Below are 23,097 nucleotides of genomic sequence, written 5' to 3' on the forward strand. Positions count from 1 at the left end.
AGATCATCACCTCAGAAGAGGACAAACAAAAAGAACAAAATAATGTAATCAGCATCTTACAATTTAATAATTTTCCTATGAAGATTATTAGAAGTTTATTAAAACAAGACAGTTTATCACGTAATAATAATAACAACTCGAATGAAATGCCGTGGATTGGTACTGCAGTTTTACCTTACCGTCATGGCACAACTGAAGAACTCCAAAGGATCTTAAGACAACACAGAATTAAAGTATATTACAAAACAACGAACACATTTCGAAATACTTTAGTTCGGTTAAAAGAAAAAATCTCTTTCATTTCGACACAGAACTGCGTCTACAAATTAGGTTGTATCGATTGTGATGCCTTCTATATTGGAGAGTCATCTCGCGAAATCTTGACTCGCGCCAAAGAACATATTAGGTACACAAAGAAACCTCCTAATAATCCTGTAGAATTAGATAGACTTCAAATTAAATCGGCGATAGCAGTTCACGCCATTTTCAAGAATCATCAAATTGACTTCAAAAATATCAAAATACTACAAAAAAGTTTTTCCAATTACAAAGAAAGGAGAGTAGCTGAAGCGTTCCACATAATGCTTAATCCCACAGCTCTCAATAGAAAGGAAGGCCATACCATACATCCTACCTGGACCATCTATCCTAGTCACTTAGTCTGATATTATTTACAATTTCACACCATTACATTACAAATTAAACTCTATCCTTTTTCATTATAAAGGTCACACATTTTGTCATTATTAACAGTGCATACATACACACAAAATTACTTACAAGTCACTTATGAATCACCTTGACCGAAATGAAATGACGTGACATTGATTTATTCAGACCTGTTTTTGATTGATCACCTAATTATTCTTGGATTGTTCCGTTGTACTATTTAAACTTGGATTAATGTTAATTTGGTTATTTATTCTCTAAAGAAGTGGCTTACACTGAGTCACGAAACGTCAGAAAATCTAATTTTTCTACTCATTGGGATATTACAAATATATTATTTATTTATATTCTGAGTTATTACGTAACTTCAACAATAGATTAGATATTACACTTGACTTTCATATTTTCAAAATTATGAATTTAATGTGTAAAATTATGAATTCATATATGTTGGTTATTTTCGATTTTCCCGTGAGAAGATGTAGTCCCATGTTAGCTGGTGACCAACGATTGATTAATACACTACTTGTTCCCTCAGGATACTGGAGCCTATGTGTACCGTTGGTTTGGAATCAGGGTTTTCCAACTCCCCTAGGTGAACTTTCCGTGTCCACCAACCCGGTTAAAGCGCCGGACATTCGCTTTTCGTCCTCTTAATTTCATAAACAACACCGTGGCCACGAGAAGGCAGTGAGTAGGACTTCCCTGGCAGAAGCCATATACGCGTGGCCATGTGAGAGTATTTCGAGAGGGAGAGCGGACTCTCCCCACTCTCGGCCGTACCAGGGCATTTGAGGACGTATATACACAAGATGTATGTTCACCTTGTGTGGACTATATCGATATCTATCTCTGCTTAAGATGTATAAAATCATTTTTTTATAACAAAATGAAGTCATCTACAAAAACCATTAAAAACTTGAGAATACTGGACAGCGATTTACAGATGTTGAACAAAGAAACTGGAATCAATATTTCTAAACTAATTCACACATTTTGTATGTCAATATTGGTATATATTTAAATATTGTTATTTTCTTGATTCTATCTGATAAGTACTTTATCTTTAAAACTCTTTAACAGTAACAATCTATAATCAAAGATGGATAGTGGCTAGCAGTGGAATTCAGGACGCGCGTTTCGTCCAGTTACAGTCCTAGACATCAATGGGAAGATCGAAATAAAAAATACTATGTTATTCGTCTAATAATGATATAGGATTCTTCTGCTAACCACAATCTAAATATTACTAATAATACTGAACATAATTTGATAACTTCATAGAAATCAGTACATGGTCAGTAAATCAGCTACAACGTAGGACCAGGCACATATATCCATCCGTCCAAGTTGCCATACCTCATTAGCACAACAAGATGAACACCGAATTCATAGAAGTAGTTAATTTAGTGGTGGTAGTATATAAAAGAAAGGTTGTATATAAGGATATAGTACAGGGAGAAAGAAAGATATGAAGCAATTTTAATCTCAAGGTTTAAGGGAAGACATAGAGTGTATACACCTTTATCATTGTGATCGATTCTGAGCCATGTTACACAGAGTCTCATCAGTACATGGTATACACAATAAATATATTTTTTAAAACAATTTTAATAGTTTATATCTCCTTTTAATAGTAGTAATAAAATCTAAAATCAATATTAACAAATACATAACATTTGTCATTGTTTATTTGAATCTTCCCATTGATGTTTAGTACTGCAATTGATCAGTCTCTTATTGGCATATGTGCATACTGTACAGATTGCCTCGATATAACCTTAATTAACACGCATTATAAACGAAGATGGATAGTGGCTAGAAGTGAAATCCAGGACGCGTGTTTCGTCCCATCTGAGACTCGTCAGCTGGATGTAACTGAATCTCAGAGTTGATTATATATATATATATATATATATATCATTCGAAATTTCGAGGTACTGCATTTCGATCTAACTGTTTGATAACAGTTTTATACTTGGATACTGTACCTTAGAACGGTAATAATACTTACTGAAAATATGAATCTCAGATGAGTACTAGTATCAAAACTATTCATAAATCAAGCTTGTACAATTTCATTGAAATAGAATTATTAAATAATGTTTTATTTCAAAATAATTGAAGATAAATCACCAAACTGCATCACGAGGCAATCCCTAACATGGAATCCAGGAGAGAAGCGGAAAATTAGAAGGCCGAAGAACACATTACGTCAGAAAATAGAATCAGATATATAAAGGATGATTGTTAACTGGAAAGAAGTGGAAAGGATTGCCTAGGATGGGGTTAAATGAAGAGTGCTGTTAGGCGGACTATGCTCCTCCACGAGGGGTAACAGGCATAAGTAAGTAAGTAAGTAAGTAATTACATAAATAACATTAATAACTTACCGATATGTAATGGTTTCTGACAAACAATTACACTTATTATCATCCAAATGCCAATTAATGGTAAAGTAAATTGTTTCATTTTTTTTTGAATGAATTAATTTACTAGTTTATATAAAACTAACTTTGTTAACGAATATTATTCATATTTATATTAGATGAAAATCATAATCATCAAATAGTACAATCGTCTAGGTAACACATATAAGTGAACAATATTGTTTCCAAGTAGATCATCATCAATCTTTACTCTATCTGATGTCTCCCCCCGCCCTATAAACTTATACTTTTACCTATTATATTCAGTAACCTATTCTATAATTCATTATGATTATGAACTCAAATTGTCTTGATTGGTTTAACATTTCTCATATGAACTATCCATAGATATTAGATACAGTAAAACCTGATAATGATGATGATCTAATTGTAAACAATAAACAGTATTAAATTCACTTAGTATTGTTTTGTTTGAATCTTCCCATTGATGTTTATAGACTGGTCAACTGGTCAGTCTCTAATTGGCCATATGTGTATACTGTGCGTATTGCCCTCGATATAGCATTAATTCACAAGCATTGTAAAAGCAAAGATGGATAGGATGAAAACGCGCGTCCTAGATTCCATTGCTAGCCACTATCCATCCATCATTGCTTACAATAAACAGTATTGTTCTAATTTTCACAATGGGAATCTTTAATATAAAAAAATTAAAAATTAAAACATTTTATAGTCACTAATATGTTTTTTTTTGTAATTTATGCAGAGAAAAAAAAACAAAAAAATTTTTTTGTTCTTTTGTTTTTTGTTTCCAAGTAAGTCTAACAATGTAAATGAATAGTTTCATGATTTTGTATGAACAAATGACTTTTTTATAAGTAAAGATGGACAGTGGCTAGCAGTGGAATCCAGGACGCGAGTTTCGTCCCATACTAATACCAAATGAATTCAAATGACTTTTTTGTTGTTAAATTATAGTTTACTATAGAAGATTAGTGACCTTTTTAAATGATTTACAACAATTGAAACAAAAAACAAAAAAATCAAAGATTATAGTATATACAATAATGGTGTTATTATTCCTATTAGGTTATAAATATTCAATGAATCTGAAATAAAAAGCTTCTAGAACTCCACCTGTAGCTCCTCCGGGGGCAACTGCCGGTCCTAAGTCCGGGTAAAGGAAGAGGGTTGGGCATGAAGTTAGCGACTCCATCCCGTAGAAAACCAACTCGCTAAAAAAACGCTAACCAGAATAAAGCTTCTAGAACAACTTTTCTTGTTGTTGTTGTTGTTGATAATGTTCAGTTTTAATGAATGAGAAATGAAAGTATGAAGTGCAATGCTTCGCTAATCTTTCACCTTGATAACCGTTATAATACAAATATTAATGGTGCATGAAATCAGAAGGCAAAGAGAAGCTGCAACTACAGTTTATTATCAAATGACGCAGGCCACAAAGCTATAAGCACATGAGTAAGTATCAGGGAGCAACCGCAAGCAATTACACAGGCAAATTTATAGTCCAATGGTATAAGGGCACAGCAAGACAAAGCAAAAGCTAATAATAAGATCTGAGTCATCGAATGACATTTAAGCAATCAACGTTTTGGCTAGAGTCTGTCACGTGCTCTAGTGATCATAACAGTAAAAAGAAATATGCGAATTGTTACTATCCAAATGACAATATCTGTTATGTAAGTTAATAAAACGGGTTAACCAAAATTAACCATAGTCGAAATCGGGTGTAGGATAGTTGCTATAACTACAATTAGGAAAAAGTTGTCTTTTTCATTTTATATTAAGTTTTAAAAGTATTATGTAATAGTTTGATATATAGATAGTATTTGTCGGGAATACTGTAGTTCAGAAATGTTCGAAGTAGAAGGAACATCACTCTTTGAATTGGATTATTTTTGTGCTATACAGGTTAAAGTTAAAATAGTACAATTGGACATCGATGAAGTGCTCCTAATGGTTAAGCGTTTTCTGTAAGACATGAAAGTCCAGGGCTTTGTCCCCAACATGATTGTACATGCACAATACAAAGTAGTCCCATACTACGATGAAAAATCAATCCAGTAAACCCTATTTCTCAATAGTGCCCCCAAATGAAATGAGTCTTGGAGGACACGACCTAGAAATCAGATTTTTTCTGAAATCCTATTGATTTATAAAGGTAAGAATTTTCAAATCAGCAGTTAAATTCAATCAAAACTAGGAAAAAGTAGTCAGAAATATCATATGACATGTGCTCACACGTTTGAAATGAATTTGCATAACCTTTAATCATCCTCGAGTTTAAAATCGTCTTTGTTCAGGTTCCATTACTATTTCACTTTCAAATCCTATCCATTGCTCTAACAACTGAGTAGGTTTAACACTTTATTACGGTTAATTTTGATGTTCGAGTGTTACAAACAATAAAAATAAAGTCTCACTTATGTATTTAGATGTTACATAAGATGAATTTGGAAGTGTTTATTTTCCCAAGAATTCGACTACACCTTATCTATGAATCTCAGTAAGCACAAAAATAGGTCTAATGCTTCATCATTATTTTGTTTAACTATTCAATAAATTAACCCTGACATCAAAATAAAATGGTTACTCCTTAAAATGTTATAGTAGACGACATAGACCAAATAATAGTGGAATAATCATATGCTCATCAGTGACCGATGTGGAGTGAATTCTCGAAGTCCTATTGGCATGGCATTTAGAGTGAGATATTTGTTACCAACTAACTTCAAAGTGAGAATCTTCAATACGAACGTCAAGACAGTCCTACTGTACGGAGCCGAAACGTGGAGAACGACTACATCCATCGTCAAGAAGGTACAAGTATTCATAAACAGTTGTCTACGCAAAATACTCAACATTCACTGGCCGGATACTATCAGCAACAGCTGACGAACCAGGTTCCAACTGAAGAGGAAATTAGGAAAAGACTTTTGAAGTGGATAGGACATAAATTAAGGAAATCACCAAACTGTATCACGAGGCAAGAGCTAACTTGGCATCCGGAAGGGAAGCGGAAAAGAGGAAGGCCGAAGAACATATTACGTCGGGAAATAGAAGCAGACATGAAAATGATGAGCAACAACTGGAAAGGATTGCCCAGGACAGAGTTGGATGGAGAATGCTGGTGTGCGGTCTATGATCCTCTATGAGGGGTAACAGGCGTAAGTAAGTAAGTAAGTAATTTGTTGCCAGTGGTATTTGATAAGGATGTCACATCATATTTTAAAGTTTCATGTTCATATTCAATGTATCTATATCAATGTAAGAATTTTTGGCCCCCAAATACTTTTTATACGTCTCATTTAATTTAAATACAGTCACCCTCAATTTAACACATCACCTATAGATGAACCTGATGACTATCTTCCAGTTTGGTAAAGCTATAATTTACACAATATAAAAAATGTCAAATGTTTTGATTTTAACGGGAAATCCTGAATAACTTATACACTGATATTTATATGAATAGTTTTACAATTCTCATTTTACTTACTTACTTAATTACTTACGCCTGTCACTCCCAATCGAGCACAGGCCACCAACCAGCATTCTCCAACCCACTTTGTCCTGAGCATTCCTTTCTAATTCTATCCAATTTTCGTTCATTCTTTTCACATCTGTCTCCATTTCTCGGAGTAATGTGTTCTCTGGTCTCCCACTTTTCCTTTGACCTTCAGCGTTCCATGTGAGAGCATGCCTTGTGACGCAGTTAGTGATTCCCTCAATGTGTGTCCTATCCACTTCCAGCTCTTCTTCCTCATTTATTCCTACACTGGATGAAATATAGTTTGTTCTCTCCCACAGTAGTTTGTTGCTGATATTGTCTGGACAACGAATCCGAAGTATTTTGTGTGGGCAACTGTTAAAAAACACCTGTATCTTCTGGATGATGGCTTTCGTAGTTCACCAGGTTTCCGCCCCATACAGTAGAACTGTCTTGATATTTGTATTGAAAATTCTGATCTTGGTGTTGGTTGACAATTGTTTTGAGTTCCAGACGTTCTTCAGTTGTAAATATGCTGTTCTTTCTTTGCCCATCCGCGCCCTCACATCTGCATCTGATCCACCGTGTTCATCAATGATACTGCCCATATATGTGAAGGTTTCCACATCCTCCAAAGCTTCTCCGTCAAGTGTAATTCGACTGGTGTACGTTGTATAGTATCAGAGAATCTTGCTTTTCCCTTTGTTTATATTAAGACCTACTTCTGCTGAGGCTGCCCCATACACTGGTCGTCTTCTCCTCCATTTATTGCTGCGTGTGTGATAGAAGAGCCAGATCAACTGCGAAGTGTTGATCGTCCAGCTGCATCCTAGCTGTCCACAATTCTCACTTTATGTGTTACATATCCACAATACGATTCTGTCCATTCGTTCCAATCGGTCTATTCAAAGTTATTAGTGAGTAGTGAAATATGTTTGTTGACTCTCATATATATACAAAGCCTGTTTCCACTAATTATTTACGAAAACTGATCGCTGACTCTGATGTAAAAAGTTATTTGCAAATAGATTTAATCTACTCATGAGTAACCAAATTCTGTTTAATAAATAAATTCTGTTTCCATGAATTTGAAAGATTAATCGCTTGTATGTACTGTAGAATTGTTCTTAACTACTTTTTAAATATTCGGCAGGAGGTGAAATTACTAAGGTGATCATCAAGAACTATAAATTAGGAAAAATTTTTTGCTCTATTATTGATTTCTGTCTATTTGCAGAATCAATGCCCAGACATCATGACCTTCTGAGAAAAATGCTTCAAAAAAGCAAGTGAACCAACCAGCAGTTGTGAAAACCAGATAGTCTTTGTCAGTAGATAGTTCAACTCCTTTAAAGTAACTACAAATTATCGAGCCTCAATTCAGCGAGTTTTAGATTTCCAGCCTTAACGTAATCCTCCTGAAAACATCGATTCAATGATGCGGATTTTTCATTTGTTTCATCAGCTATAAGAAGTGTAAAACCCTGTACAATCTGATGTATTCCAATATCTTACAATCATTAAAAATGATCGATAAACAAATAACCTATTAGTTGTAGCTCGTTACAGAGGGTGTGGCTAATAAGTGGCTAGAAATGACTAAATATCTCAAAAGTTACTGCGATCAAGCATTCCATTATTTCGTTGCCTAATATCTTGTTTTATGTTCAAAATGTTAATACGCATTTGTCTCTTTCCGTCTTCTACTATTTTTACTTTGCCCGTCAATCAACTATTTCGTTTGAAAGAATTAAACAAAATGTGAGATGCTCTTTTCCTAGAACACTGACATTCACATCCGATTAGGATTCAATATTATAACCAATTCATCTATTTCCTCTTCATTGTCTTCGATCATTCATAGAAACAACCTGGGGCTGTTACCTGTTCAAGTCCTCTTTTATTAAAATACTTATGTGTTGATCAGCATTTAATGGCCCTATATGTGATTCCACTTAAATCAGATTCTGATTATTATCGAAATATACATGCCGCAAACCCTCGTACATTTTTATCGACTTGATTCGCGTTAAAGAATAATGGAGTAAAATAAGTCAAATACGAGAATGGATTTTGAATACGTATATTTCATACACTTGTTGATCCATACAGACAAACAGAGAAACGATGTGACGCGCAGTGGAGAAGGCGAGTAATCCAACTTATTTTTATCAAGCGTGATTCAATATTTGTATCCAGACAAAAATAATGAATAGGGTGAGCATTTCACACACATACGATCATATCAAAGCAGTCAGGGTTAATAAGCGAATAATCAACAATATCAAAATGTAGATTGAGAACAATGCATATATTGGTCTATCCAGAACCTAGAATAGCGTATGTAGGCTTGACATAGTACCAGCCACTGCAGGTATGTTGTGTTTTCGGTCTGTTCAGAAATAGGTTATGGTCTATACAAAGCTATGGAGGACAATCCTCTTTATCTGACTACTCATCAACTCACCTCTGTACTCAGACGCCTGAACTGTCGATTTAAATCTCTCGTTAGATCTACAGTATCTATCAGACGTGCTTTCTTGAGAGTATTTAGTAAGTGATAGAACCCACTCTTGATTGCAACTGGACTGCAATCTGCTTGGAGGTATGCTGAGATTATCAAAATATATTATTTCGCATAAAGTTCCTCCTCACATAAAACTGTCTATTTATCTACTTATACCTTCATCCACATCCAATCACTGATAATGCAAAATAGTCAAAATATTTCATTCATAGTTGAAATCACGAGTCATTTGAAGCTAGATCACCATGGAAAACCTGAAAGCACTGCTTGACGGCCGTTTCGTCCTATTATGGGACTCTTCAGCAGTGTGCATCCACGATCCCGCACTCGCGAAATTCGAACCTAGGACCTACCAGTCTTCAACTGACTCGTGATTTCAACAATGAAAATACTGAAACCTCCACAAAATCTCTTCTGATGTATTTCATTCAATCAAATTTTAGAATCATTACATCAAATGATACAACCTGATTATTTTATGATCATATCAATGTTGTTTATTTAATCTTGTCTTTTACACAATCTTATATATATATATATATATATATATATATATATATACATATATACAAATGCAAACAATAAACAATGTTTAGCGTATTACCTTTTCTCTTTTGTACTTAATGTTCACATGTACATTAGTGTAATAAGATCAAATGTAATAGATTTAATGATAGTTGCGAAAAAAAACAACACCCTTAACACATTTAATCTAATTCACGATCCATAAAATGTATGTAGCAGTTGAATGTTGGTTACAAAAGAAAGGGAAAAATACTTTTGATTTTCTCTATCATAATCATCAATAGACAAAGATATCGAAACTAGATGCCATAATTGTTTGTCGTGCTTGATAATAGCTAAAAGTACAAAGAAGTGTGAACTACAATAATGGGAAAGACCTAATAGTCCCTGGAACAGGCTGCCCGTAGATTTTTCCCGTCCAATACGAAGAAAAATGTTTCTAGTCATTAGTGGACGCACTCACAAAATGGTCACAAATCTATACCATGGTAAATTGTACAGCCAATGAAACAATCAGCAAGTTATCTGAACTGTTTAGCGGCTTTGGAGTTCTGGAAACTTTATTGACCGGTTACGGTTCACAATTCACTGCAGAATCATTCAAGCACTTCTGCAACATTAATGAAGTTGTACCTATTACCGCCAATCAAGTGGATAGGCTGAGCGATTCGTGAGCGCATTCAAAAGAGCACTACTGAAACGGGAGGGCGAGGAGACAAGTCAAGTAATTATGAAATTCCTAACAGCTTATAGAAATGCGCCTAACCCTATCGTCCCAGATGGGACGATGTTCGGAAGAAGCATCCGAACTATATTCGATGCTGTGTTGTCACCTAAACCAATGGATGAAAGTAGACAAAATCAGTATATCCGGAGTTTGAACGTAAATGATAAAGTAGTCATCAAGTCATATATCGGGAAAAACAGTTGGGAACCGGGAGTCATTGAAAAGAGAATGGGAAATGTTTTGTTTTTATTTTATTTAATCACATACATATTGGTACAAAGGGCACCGGATACATATGCGCCACACAATGTTTTGTACAAAGTGCTTGTAACGTTTGGAACGTGGATTAGATACATCCATTAAATACACCTAGAAAAAAGGATGCTAAACACGATGGATAATCGAGTGAGTCTTCCGCTAGAGATAATTACAGATACTCCAATGGCAGGAAGCCCAACAGACACTCATAGACGCTGGATACCAAGAAAGTTCGAACGCCGCAGAAAACCAGTTATCAAGCTGCAAGTGGACCTAAAGAAAAGGTCTTATTTTTCGAAAGGGGGCAGGTGCTGAGGTTATCCAGAAGACTCCTCGAAAAAAGCTAAAAAGGGCTCTGAAAACATTGAGAAGAATCTTATCCAATCAGCATTCACTAGATGTTTTGCTAGAAACATCTAGGAAGTTAAAAGTCACATGTCGAGCTTGTGATTGGATGATTAGCTATACTGTTACTTTGTTTAGCAGTGTTGCAGAATTTTCCGGAAACCCAAGGTCATCAAAATAACTACAAAAACCCTAGACTTTCTGTACATAAACGAACCTTTGGAGTAAAGTGTTTTTTCCATATTTCACGCCTTTTCTCTTGTGTTCAAGTTACTGTATAGATATAGCCTATAGGTCACTAGAAGAGCTTAGGAACCGAATCTAGCGTTCAATTGGAAAACTTATCATTTTACATTACAAGTTAAAACAAGACTCATTTTATTTGAATACAAGTCTTTTTACGTTACTCTTATTTACCATTGCTTGTAACCTATTATTTCATATTAGTTCTCCATATTTTGTTTTAATATGTGTAAGATAATTGTATCAAACTAATATTGTTAGTAATATGAAGCATTGGCTTATTGATGTTGGGATGGTAATTTTTAATTTATTGATCATCTTTACCAGAAGGAGGTTTTGTGGAGATTTTAGTAATTTTATAGTTGAAATCATGAATCAATTGAAGTTAGACCACCATGGAAAACCTGGAAGTACTGGACGGCCGTCTCTTCCTATTATGGGATTCCTCAGCAGTGCACATCCACGATCCCGCCTCACAAGATCCGAACCCAGGACCTACGAGTTTCGCGCGCGAGCGTTCAACTACTAGACCACTGAGCCGGTCGGCATCCAACGGTGTTAATGTCTAACTTCAACCAATCCATGAAATTGAGCAACCATTCACCAATGTCTTCAGTGAGTCAATATCTCACAACAGACCTTGTTGAACTCCACTGGTCACTGCTTCTCACTAGAACTCCAGGAAATACCTCTTGAAGCCAGTTACTAGTGAGCTGAGCAGTCTCACAATAGGACGAAATGGCTATCCAGCGCTTCCAGGTTTTCCATGGTGGTCTAGCTTCAATTGACTCATGATTTCAACTATATATGATATATGTCTGTTGAAGATTGTTTTTAACTAAGTAGCTGTAGATACTCAGATAATACTAGTTACTCTTACTTAATAATATAGTCCATGGAAATATATATATATATATATATATATATATATATCTTTCAATTTGCATCACTGGCTGAGTGTAGCAAAAGACCGCTGAAAATTGTGAAGTATTAGATAGCTGTTCTGCCCCAATAAGGAGCTCTTAAGATATTTCTACTCACAGTCAAACAAGAGATCGAATATAAGACTTCTGGACTTCACGATGGACACATAAATATCAGAATCGTTAGGGTGATACATATTTCTAAATGGAGGTTATGAAAACATATTTCTGTTAACTCGAAATATAGCACAACAATCAATCAATAATAGTTCTTATCAATGAGTTCCGACACTCTTGGTCCTGAGCTTCAAATGGTTATCACTGTATACATTTGCAGAATAGCAAACATTTACTACTACTTTAGTGAATAAGAACACGAGTGGTGACAATCGAATGTAATTGACACGAAGTTACAGAATATCTCACTAAAATCTGAGAATCATATATTAAATAGTTAATTTGCAAAATAACAATCCATCGTCTCAAACTTGACTGTTCTTTATGCAAATATCAGTTCATTATCTCAGATTTCATTGTTCTACTACTATTACTGCTACTACTATTACTACTACTACTACTACTACTACTACTACTACTACTACTACTACTACTACTACTACTACTACTACTACTACTACTACTAGTATTACTACTACTACTACCACAGTAAAGGGGTTAATTAGTTGCGTAATGCCTTGTCACTTCCAAACTATCATTATTATACAACGATCGCCCTACCAATCATCAGTAGCTATCTAGTCATTTCAGTTTTTTTTTTCTTCATAAGAAAACAAACTATCTTCAACGCCGAGAAATAATGAAATGAACTCTAATATAGTGCTAATTTATTATTTGATCCGAAGCAAATTTTTCTTGTTTCATTATAAAGCCTTAACGCATATGGATGGTCAATCAATTCTAAAGTACAATTGATTATTACTGAATATAGAAAAAATGATCATAATTAGGGTTTATTACGAATAAACTATAATCATCAATTATAGATAATCGATTTCTGATTTAATCATTCCATACAATTTGGTGGTAAGATACAAGATTATACTGTGGTTTGTTTTACATTGGATGTCAATATTTTTCTTAATTAATAAAAATCGTTAATGTTCCCTACCACAAAAATAATTCAAGAAATAATCATTTCAGTAGTATATATATTCAAATAGTTCAAATGGTTGAGGACGGAATAGAAGAAGCTTTCGCTTAACGAGCTTCCGTGTCTAATAACAATAGATCACCAATACCTAGGTATATTGACGATAATAAAGGAAATAAAGAATTGGGTAGATCAAAATAATATATTATCCTTAGTCCTTAAGAATAAGTCAAGTTTCCTCTTGGACGCATGTGTGTGTATGTATGTATATGTACGTATGTATGTATGTGTATGTGACAATCATTTTGATTAAATGCATCGCACATGATGTTTAATGTAATTATCCATAATAAATAGCTCCCTATTTCTATAAGACTTTGTTTCATGATTAATTAATGTACACACATTTATGGATCCATTAGTTTACTTTTGATCATTTACTCAATTACTCTCTTTCTATCTTTTACTTCTCTTCCCTATCTTTCTCTTTCTCTCTCTCCCTAAATCTTTCTTTTACATACAAAATCACTTTCTTAAGAAAAATGACAAAAAATAATACACATTTAGATAGATACACATACTTATATAACCCCATTCATAGGCAATACTAGAAATAAATCATGTTCAAATGTAGATTATATTACATAACTAAATACCGAGAAGAAAGACCACATAAATAGAAAAGAAATCTTTTTCGAATTATTCATTATTTTCATTGTTGAAATTATGAGTCAATTGATGCTAAACCACAATGGAAAACCTGGAAGCACTGTTTGACGGCCGTTTCGTCCTATTGTGTGACTCACTCCCCAACAGTGCACATCCACGATCCCGCCTCACAAGATTCGGACCCAGGACCTACGAGTTTCGCGCCAGAGCACTTAACCGATAGACCGATAGATCTCACGAAGCGGGATCGTGGATGGGCACTGCTGAGGAGTGAGTCCCATAATAGAACGAAACGGACGTCAAACAGTGCTCCCAGGTTTTCCATGGTGGTCTAGCTTCAATTGACTTATGATTTCAACTATAAAAATACTGCGATCTTCACAAAAACCCCTTCTGATTTATTCATTATTATCTTACTCTGGTTTCAACTTATACTTTTTGTTCTATCTTATCAATATTCTCTTCCTTATTGTATAGATATGTTCTATGGATAATAATACGAATAAGTATATAGGCATAGAAGTCATTGGATTGGTTTATTCTAAAGCACAAACTAATCTATTCATTTAGTAAAAGATGAATTTATACCAAAAAAAATGTAAACTTCATATGTGAACTAAATGTATGTAGACATTATGTATATGTGCATGTAAAAAACAAGAAAAAATTTAAGAAAACTACATTTTTTTACACTTCCATTCTACTCTTCTTCTTCTTCTTCCTCTTCTTCTTCTTCTTCTTCTTCTTCTCCTTCTTCCTCTTCTTCTTCTTCCTCTTCTTCTTTTTCTTCTTTCGTCTTGTCAAATTATCAGAACTATTCAATATGTAAGAAAAAATGTACTTTTTTCTTTTCTTCAAATGTATGCACCCTGTATTGGTCCGTTAGTATTGTATACATGTGTTCATTTGTATATATATTCATTATATGTGCATGTTTTATAGAATGACTTGCCACTCCTTCCCCCCCCCAGAAAAAAAAATAAATTCTTCTGTTGTAATGTGTGTATTCTATGGATAAATGGATAGATGAATCCATGTATCCATGTAAACTTACATACATTTTAGAAGGTCATGTCCTGAATCAGATGAAATGTTAATACTTCCTTTAGTATATGTCAACTATAAAACTTTAAGCTGATTTTAAAGGTTCCATTAGATTATCGAACTTACCTATTTTTCATATTATAACATATATAGATGTTTATAATTATATGGATAAAACTATAGAATGGTTACTAATATGTAATGGTACATAAGAAAAGGAAATTAATCAAAGATGAATTATTAATGATTTAGTCTGCATTCCATACTATTCTTATTGATAGTATATTATGTTATTATGTTGAATGATAATAGATGACTCTGGTGTAGAAGATTTGTAGCTCAGGTGGATGGTTTCGATGCAGTTCTGTTCTATGAGCTGGATGGTTTGGTCGTGGAGCTTTCATTGTTCTTCTGATAATGTCGTTCAGAAGAATGATGAAAGCTTAACGACCAAACCATCCAATTCAGAGAACAAAACTCCATCAAAAATATTTACTTAGTATTGTTTGTTTGGATCAGTCAGACTGACCAGATGCAGTCCTAAAAACATCAATGGGAAGATCCAAACAAACAATACTAAGTAAATTTAAACTACACCCCATTGCACAAGCAAGTGACTATCAGGACTAAGTGGACGAGTGGATAACGCGATGGCGTTTGAAGCGAAAGGTATTGGGTTCGAGTCCCAGAGTGAACATCAACTTTGAGATGCGGGTACATCCAGCTGACGAGTCCCAAATAGGACGAAACGCGTGTCATGGATTCCACTGCTAGCCACTATCTATCTTTGCTTTCCATCCAAAATAGTTGATTCTGTATTTTTTGGTGCTTATTTTAAATTTCCATGTATATGTAACGATAGACTGATACATTGGGTTAAAATAATTTCCCTATTGCTAGAAAATAAAATAGTGTAGATTCCTGTGTGCAAAGAACTCATGAGCTCTATTTAAATTATTACTGAAGCTTACACCTAGTGACTTCTGATTTTGACAGTGTTGGTCGCTGTTAATATTAGGAAGACTTTATCGAAATATTTTAACATTTTCTGTGGTTATATCTTGATGATTACTGATAGTGATTAGCAAAGAAATGAAACCTGGTTATCTGCATATGATGAATTTAACATGGAAGAAGTAAGGAGTAATTACTTACACACTTACGCCTGTTACTCCCAATCGAGCATTGGCCGCCGACCAGCATTCTACAACCCACTCTGTCCTATGCCATCCTTTTTAGTTCTATCCAATTTCTGTTCATTCTTGTCATTTCTCGGCGTAATGTGTTCTTTGGTATTCCTCTCTATAGGAGTCCGTGTGAGGGTTTGTCTTGTGACGCACTTGGGTGATTTCCTCAATGTGTGTCCTATCCACTTCCAGCTCTTCTTCCTCATTTATTCCTACACTGGATGGAATCTGGTTTGCTTTCTCCCACATTACGTTGTTGCTGATAGTGTCTGGCCAACGAATCCGAAGTATTTTGCGTGGAAAACTGTTAATAAACAGCTGTATCTTCTGGATGATGGCTTTTGTAGTTCTCCACGTCTCAGCCCCATACAATAGAACTGTTTTTACATTTGTATTGAGAATTCTGATCTTGGTGTTGGTTGACAATTGTTCTGAGTTCCAGATGTTTTTCATTTGTAAATATGCTGCTCTTGCTTTGTCGATCCGCGCCCTCACATCTGCAGCTGATCCACCGTGTTCAGCAATGAAGCTGTTCAAATATGTAAAGGTTTTCACATTCTCCAAAGCTTATCCGTCAAGTGAAATTCGATTGATGTTTGTTCTGTAGTATCGGATAATCTTGCTTTTCCCTTTGTGTATGTTGAGACATACTGCTGCTGAGGTTGCTGCCACACTGGTTGTCTTCTCGTGCATTTGTTGTTGAGTGTTTGATAGAACAGTCAGATCATGTGCGAAATCTAGATCGTCCAGCTGCATGTTAGCTGCCCATTGTATCCCATACTTCCCTCCAGATGTTGACGTCTTCATGACCCAGTCGATCGCCAGGAGAAGGAGAAAGGGTGAGAGTAAGCATCGAACGAGTAAGTGAGCTGTCCTCCATGAACGATTTTGCAGTTTAATCCATCATAGGAATTCCGTATGATATCGACTATCTTCTCAGGTACTCCGCAGTGTCAAAGAAGCCTCCATAGTGTTGTCCTGTCCACGCTATCAAATGCTTTCTCGTAGTCAATGAAGTTGATGTAGAGTGATGAATTCCATTGAATTGATTGTTCCACCATGATACGTAGAGTTGCGATTCAGTCTGTACACGCTTACAAGAAAGTTATCTCATTAATACATATTATATATAATAGTAAACAAATTTGTATTAAATTACAGTATATATAATTATTTTAGACTTATGTACAATAGTTATTGCCTGTCAGTTACATTTATTATACAATTGAATGAAGTCTAAGCACCAAATCTAAAAACAGGAAAAAACTCTTAAATTTAGTGCAATTTTGATTCCACTTGGTATTGTTTATTAGTATATTGATCAGAGGGGGTTTTGTGGATAGTACATTCCCATTGTTGGTTAAGATTGTAATTGATCAGTCTCTTATTGGCATATGTGCATCTTATGAGGATTGTCTCAATATCGCCTTAATTCACAAGCTTTATAAGTGAAGATGAGTAGTGACTTAAGGCAATATCTAGGCAGTTCGCACAAGATGCAGAAATGTCAATAGAGGACTGGTCAATTATAGTCTTAAACATCAATGAGAAGATACAAGTAAACAATACTAAACGAATTTAAAACTCCAACCTATTTCACAAGCAGGTGGCTATCAGGACTCAGTAGCTAAGTGGATTACTTGATGACGTTTGAAGTGAACGATACTGGGTTCGAGTCCCGGGGGAACATGAACTTTGAGATGCAGGTACATCCAACTGACGAGTTGCAAATAGGACGAAAGGCACGTCCTGGATTCTACTGCTAGACACCATCCATCTTTGCTTATAAAGTTGATGTGATTTTATTTCACAAATAGGTCCATGGTAAATGAATAGTGTAACAATGTCTAATTTTTAAATCTGACCAAGTTAAAAAGACAGGTCAAGAGTTTGATAGCTGTCATTAAACAACTTTACGAAAAAATCAGCTTTAAACTCAGAATCCTATTTGTTGGATGGTTGGTTCATCTTAAAGATCAGTATAAAGGCAGCCAAACGGAAACTATCCGTACACGAATTTCTAAAGTTGGGTTTCATTGGGTCGGAAGAAAAACTTGATTTAATTACTATCCCCGATGATCAGAAGAATTAGTACCGATCATGAAATGGACTAATAAATAAGGTTGATCACCTAGGTTCATTTAAATATATCTCAAACCAAAACAGCAACGTAAAAGAATATTTAAAACCTCATAAGAAAACGATTTCCGTAAACATATAATTTAAAGGAGATGGAGCAATAGAGTTTCCGAAGACTAGACTTTCGGGATCTTTGAGGAAAACATTCTGTTCTGCTGAATTTAGCATTGTCTTCTGTCGCTCTTTGATTCGCAGGTCTATGAGGGATATGCTTCAGCTTTGGGCTACATGAATTTGCACTTATAATTTTACTTGCTGTTGAGAAGAAAAATGCATTGACTACACAAAGCAAGCTCTCTTGAAATGCATCACTAGGCTTCATTCTCCTTGGTTTTCAAAAGGATTACCAAAGTTAGTTACTAGTTCAATGTTTGAACACCGTGCAAATACAAGTCACGTTACTCCACCAAAGTCTTTAATGTCATTTATATTGTCGAACTAACTGATTCGAAGGAATATAGATGTGGAACTTATATTTTCCTAAGAGGTTTCAACAATCCACTAATTTCAGCCTAATCTGTATGTACAAAATCACTAACTTTGCCATGGTTATAATTCCTATCTTTCATACTCAGTAACCGGTTATCACTGCTCATTCATTATTTCGTCATCACTATTAACTACCCATTACTAAAACATTTGATTATTCTATACTATAATTTCGTCAAACGACCACTTATCTCTCCCCAGTAAAATATTAATATATCTTTTTGCCATCCGCCCATCTATGTAGTAAAGCTGATTGACTTTTCGGGAAAAGAATAAAACTTTTGGAAAGACGTACAAGACTGGAGCACTGGAGAAAGTAAAGCAAATGGACACGTTCACAGTTTACTTTGATATAGTTCGTGTTCAAGTAGGAACATCGATTCGAATATACTTTGTGTATAACAGACGGATACGTTAGCGGTTCATTCCTGTGCAGTTACATTTCCCTATCATATTCGGAAACTATGTAGGAACCTGATAGCGTTGATAACTATAGTAAATACACCAGTATGGGACGTGGTATAGTCGCATGTATGCGCTACATGTGTATATGTTATGCACACTCCTAAGACATATGCACTTCATAATACACACATAAGTGTAGATGCGCGTGGTCACAAAAATACGATACATGAGTATATAGAATGCATAGATTAAGGCCTATGGACTCCATAGTATACAAATAGGTATGAATGCGACTTGTTCTGGGCCGTAGTCCAGCAGCAATGAACAATGGATAAATTGCCAGCATTCAAATCTTTTGGGCTGCGAGTCGTCTATTCACGATACACTCTATCACATTCATACCACAAACAAGTTTACTGTTGACCCTTAAGCAGTGGTTACGACACAGTTAATCGATATTCTTTTTGGTCTGCACCAGACCTAATGAACCTGCCTAGAGATAATCCAGTCAAACACCAAAAGGAAAAATTCTTCTTCTAGTTGTTCATTTCACTTTTGTCTATACAATATGCACCTTTTTAATAACCCAAATTAAAGACAGAATGGGGGAATAGCTCGATTTCTACCTAGCCGCTCACGATAGTTCATAAAATATGGTTCTGTTATCTTTAAGATATGTTTTCTATATGAGTGCTTGAATCAGCTACTTGAGTGAGAAAATCAAGAATGAGTAAGAAGCTTTTATTAGCCAATTGAATCAAGAATACATTCACAATTCATTCATAGATATAGACATATTTCCCTCAGAAAATTAAACCACATTATCAAATAATAGCCTATGTCTATTTCTGTTATATCCCGTGAAGATTTATGAATGGTAACTTTGAGGACTGTTTATGGACCAATATGATATGTATATTTCTTATTGTATAATTGTCAAGTAACTAAACTATTCATATTCATGTCCCTCTTATCATAAGCTTTATTATGACCCATAGATTATTACTGTACGATTTACCATTCTTGAGTTATCCCTAGTCCATTAATTACTGTTCCCCCTATTCACAGCCACTTTTGGCCAAATCTTGTACAAATATTATTTTTTTATTTTATGGCACGATGTGGTCAGTTTGTTTGGTATATAACCCAGTATATTTGAGAAATATGATTGATATTACAGAGGCTGTTATTGGTGTTCTGGACTTAACTGTCTGGGCTGAGCAGAAAGCATGACTGATAAGTACTCAAGACTGCTCATACGGCTTTTGTGTATCATTGGGCGATCAGTAAATTCACTCCTCTCCAATCGGCGGTCTCATAACGTCATATATATCAACTGGGCAAGAACGCCCAGGCAATCGATATAACGATTTCCTCAAAAAAAGGAAGCCAAATCTTGATCAATAATATTTGACGGCTCAATAATATTGACCAATTGAACTTCAGTCAACTTTTACAGTCGATCAGCAGATTCTCTTCTTTACTTAGGATAATTACACATTCACAGTTTGTGAATACGTCACATATATTGATTACGTTGGGTTCAGATTAATCTCTGACTGTTTTAATAATTTCAAATTGCATGGACGATATTCATTTCTTAAGAGATTCTATCACAAAATAATGTTCAACATCACTTTATTAGATCTATTATTGGAGATATTCAGCTGGATGATATTGGAGTGCAGTAAACTTTGATCTACATCATCAGATTAGTAAATACTGGTAACAAATGTGTCAGATTAGTAAATAAACATGTCAGTAAACGTTAACTGTCATATTAGAATGTTTATTTGGCTTATTTAAAATGCTTGGTAATATAATTTTGACCCTTACTTTCATAATGTCAATAATTTATTTTTCCCATTAAAATAATTGAAATGAAGCATAAAACCGCTTTTTTATTTGATAGTTAAAGTTAGATCACCATGGAAAACCTGGAAACACTGGACGACCGTTTCATCCTACCATGGTACTCCTCAGTAGTGCGCATGCATGACCCTGCCTCTCAAGTTCCGAACACAGGATTTATCAGTCTCTAGCGCGAATGCTTAACCTCTAGACCATTGAGGCGGCATCCAACGATTTAATATCTAACTTCAACCAATCCACGAAATTGAGGAACCATTCACCATTGTCTTCAGTGAGTTACTATCTGACAACGGACCTGGTTGAACTGCACTGGTCACTACTTCTCACCAGAACTTCAGGAAATACCTCTTGGAGATTTCAGTAATTTTATAGTTGAATTCATGAGTTGATTGGAGCTAGATCACCATAGAAAACCTGGAAGCACTGGACGGTCGTTTCGTCTTATTATAAGACTTTCATTACCAAACTTGAAAGTTTCTCCGTTTTATAAAGTTATTTAATTTAGTTTAAGTAAATTAGTATTCTGTAAAGATCAGAATACGCGTGGGGACAATTGAACGTATTTAAACACAAATTACAAACTAACTCACTAAATTCTGATAACCATACAGTCAACAGTTAATTTGCAAAATAACAATGAATTGTCTCAATCTTCACTGTTTCTTCTGTAAACATCAATCCATCTTCTCTGATCTCATTGTTCATACATTTTCATACCGATTGCGCTTCGTTCTTATTATTTCCTTATCGGTCTTCTGCCAAAATACATTCTATGTCTGACCATCACCATATACTACTTATGTGTATATAAGTAACCCACATTACAATACTTCACATAGAGCTAAATGTATTGTCTAAACGATAGTGATGTTATACATTTATTGAAATTGTAATAGTTATAGCACAGTTTAAAACTTTGATTTAAATAATTGTTAGTTTGTCACTAGTTACTAATAATCTAACATTCTATGCAATTAGAACTAGATTATAATATTTATTCAGTTATACTAAATACAATTTAATTATTACGAATCTCATGTAAGGTTACTGTTCCAGGACGATAACGATGTGGTTTTTTAACACCACTTGTAGCTGGTACACTTTTCCGTGCAGCTTTGGTGGCTAATTGCTTCCGAGTTGTCTTCCCACCCGTACTCTTGCGAGCGGTCTGCTTCGTGTGTGCCATGACTGTGAACAACCAATTTAATTATTACATTTAACATATATGTAAGTAGTTGCAATCATTTCATTAACATTCAGTAATTACTGTGTAGATTTACATACTAAAGATAACTAGAACACTGAATCAATGTTTATGTTGTTAAATACCAAAAAGATTATTTTAATCATTATAGTGATGTATATAATTGGGATATGAACACATAAATGTAAATGGTACATAGTAACTAAAAACTAATCTATTAACATCCTAATAACTACTATTGTAGTGTGGTCTACTTACATCCATATAAGTAGTATATGGTGATGGTTAGACATGGAATGTATTTTGGTAGAAGACCGATAAGGAAAGAACTGAAATGAAGCGTGATTGGTAGAAAAATGCACAGACAATGAAATTAGAGAAGCTGGACTGATATTTACAGAAGGAACAGTGAAGATTGAGACAATTCATTGTTGTTTTGCAAATTAACTGTTTGCTGTATGGTTATCAGAATTTAGTGAGATAGTTTGTAATTTGTGTCTTAATACTTTCGATTGTCCCCAACCGGTGTTTTGTTCATTACACTATTTAGAAGTATACTTAATACAAACATATGTATATGAATGTTAACTATTAATGTTACCATTTTATTCTCAAACTTGACTTCTACTTATTTTATGTGGTTGAAATCATGAATCAATTGAAGCTAGACCACCATGGAAAACCTGGAAGCACTGGACGGTCGTTTCGTCCTACCATGGCACTCCTCAGCAGTGCATATCCATGATCCCGCCTCACGAGATTCGAACACAGGAAATATCAGTCTCATGCACGAGCGCTTAACCACTAGACCACTGAGCCGGCATCCGCCGGTGTTGATGTCTAACCAATGTCTTCAATGAGT

General features: G+C 34.8%; 1 protein-coding gene and 1 non-coding gene across 2 annotated transcripts; one reads left to right on the forward strand and one right to left on the reverse strand.

The window, feature by feature from the left end:
* Positions 1–7,925: 7,925 nt before the first annotated feature.
* Smp_026880 (putative histone H3) lies at positions 7,926–22,217 on the reverse strand (the record flags this gene model as incomplete). The annotated part of the gene is made up of 2 exons (XM_018799687.1): positions 7,926–8,051; positions 22,080–22,217. The coding sequence occupies 2 exons, from the start codon at positions 22,215–22,217 to the stop codon at positions 7,926–7,928; spliced, it is 264 nt and encodes an 87-aa protein (XP_018651451.1).
* On the forward strand, positions 15,564–15,635 carry Smp_tRNA_00411_Pseudo_TTG.1.1. Its single transcript has one exon. It is a non-coding gene (tRNA).
* Positions 22,218–23,097: the final 880 nt, after the last annotated feature.

Source organism: Schistosoma mansoni, chromosome 3, assembly GCF_000237925.1.
Source record: "Schistosoma mansoni strain Puerto Rico chromosome 3, complete genome".
NCBI lineage: Eukaryota > Metazoa > Platyhelminthes > Trematoda > Strigeidida > Schistosomatidae > Schistosoma > Schistosoma mansoni.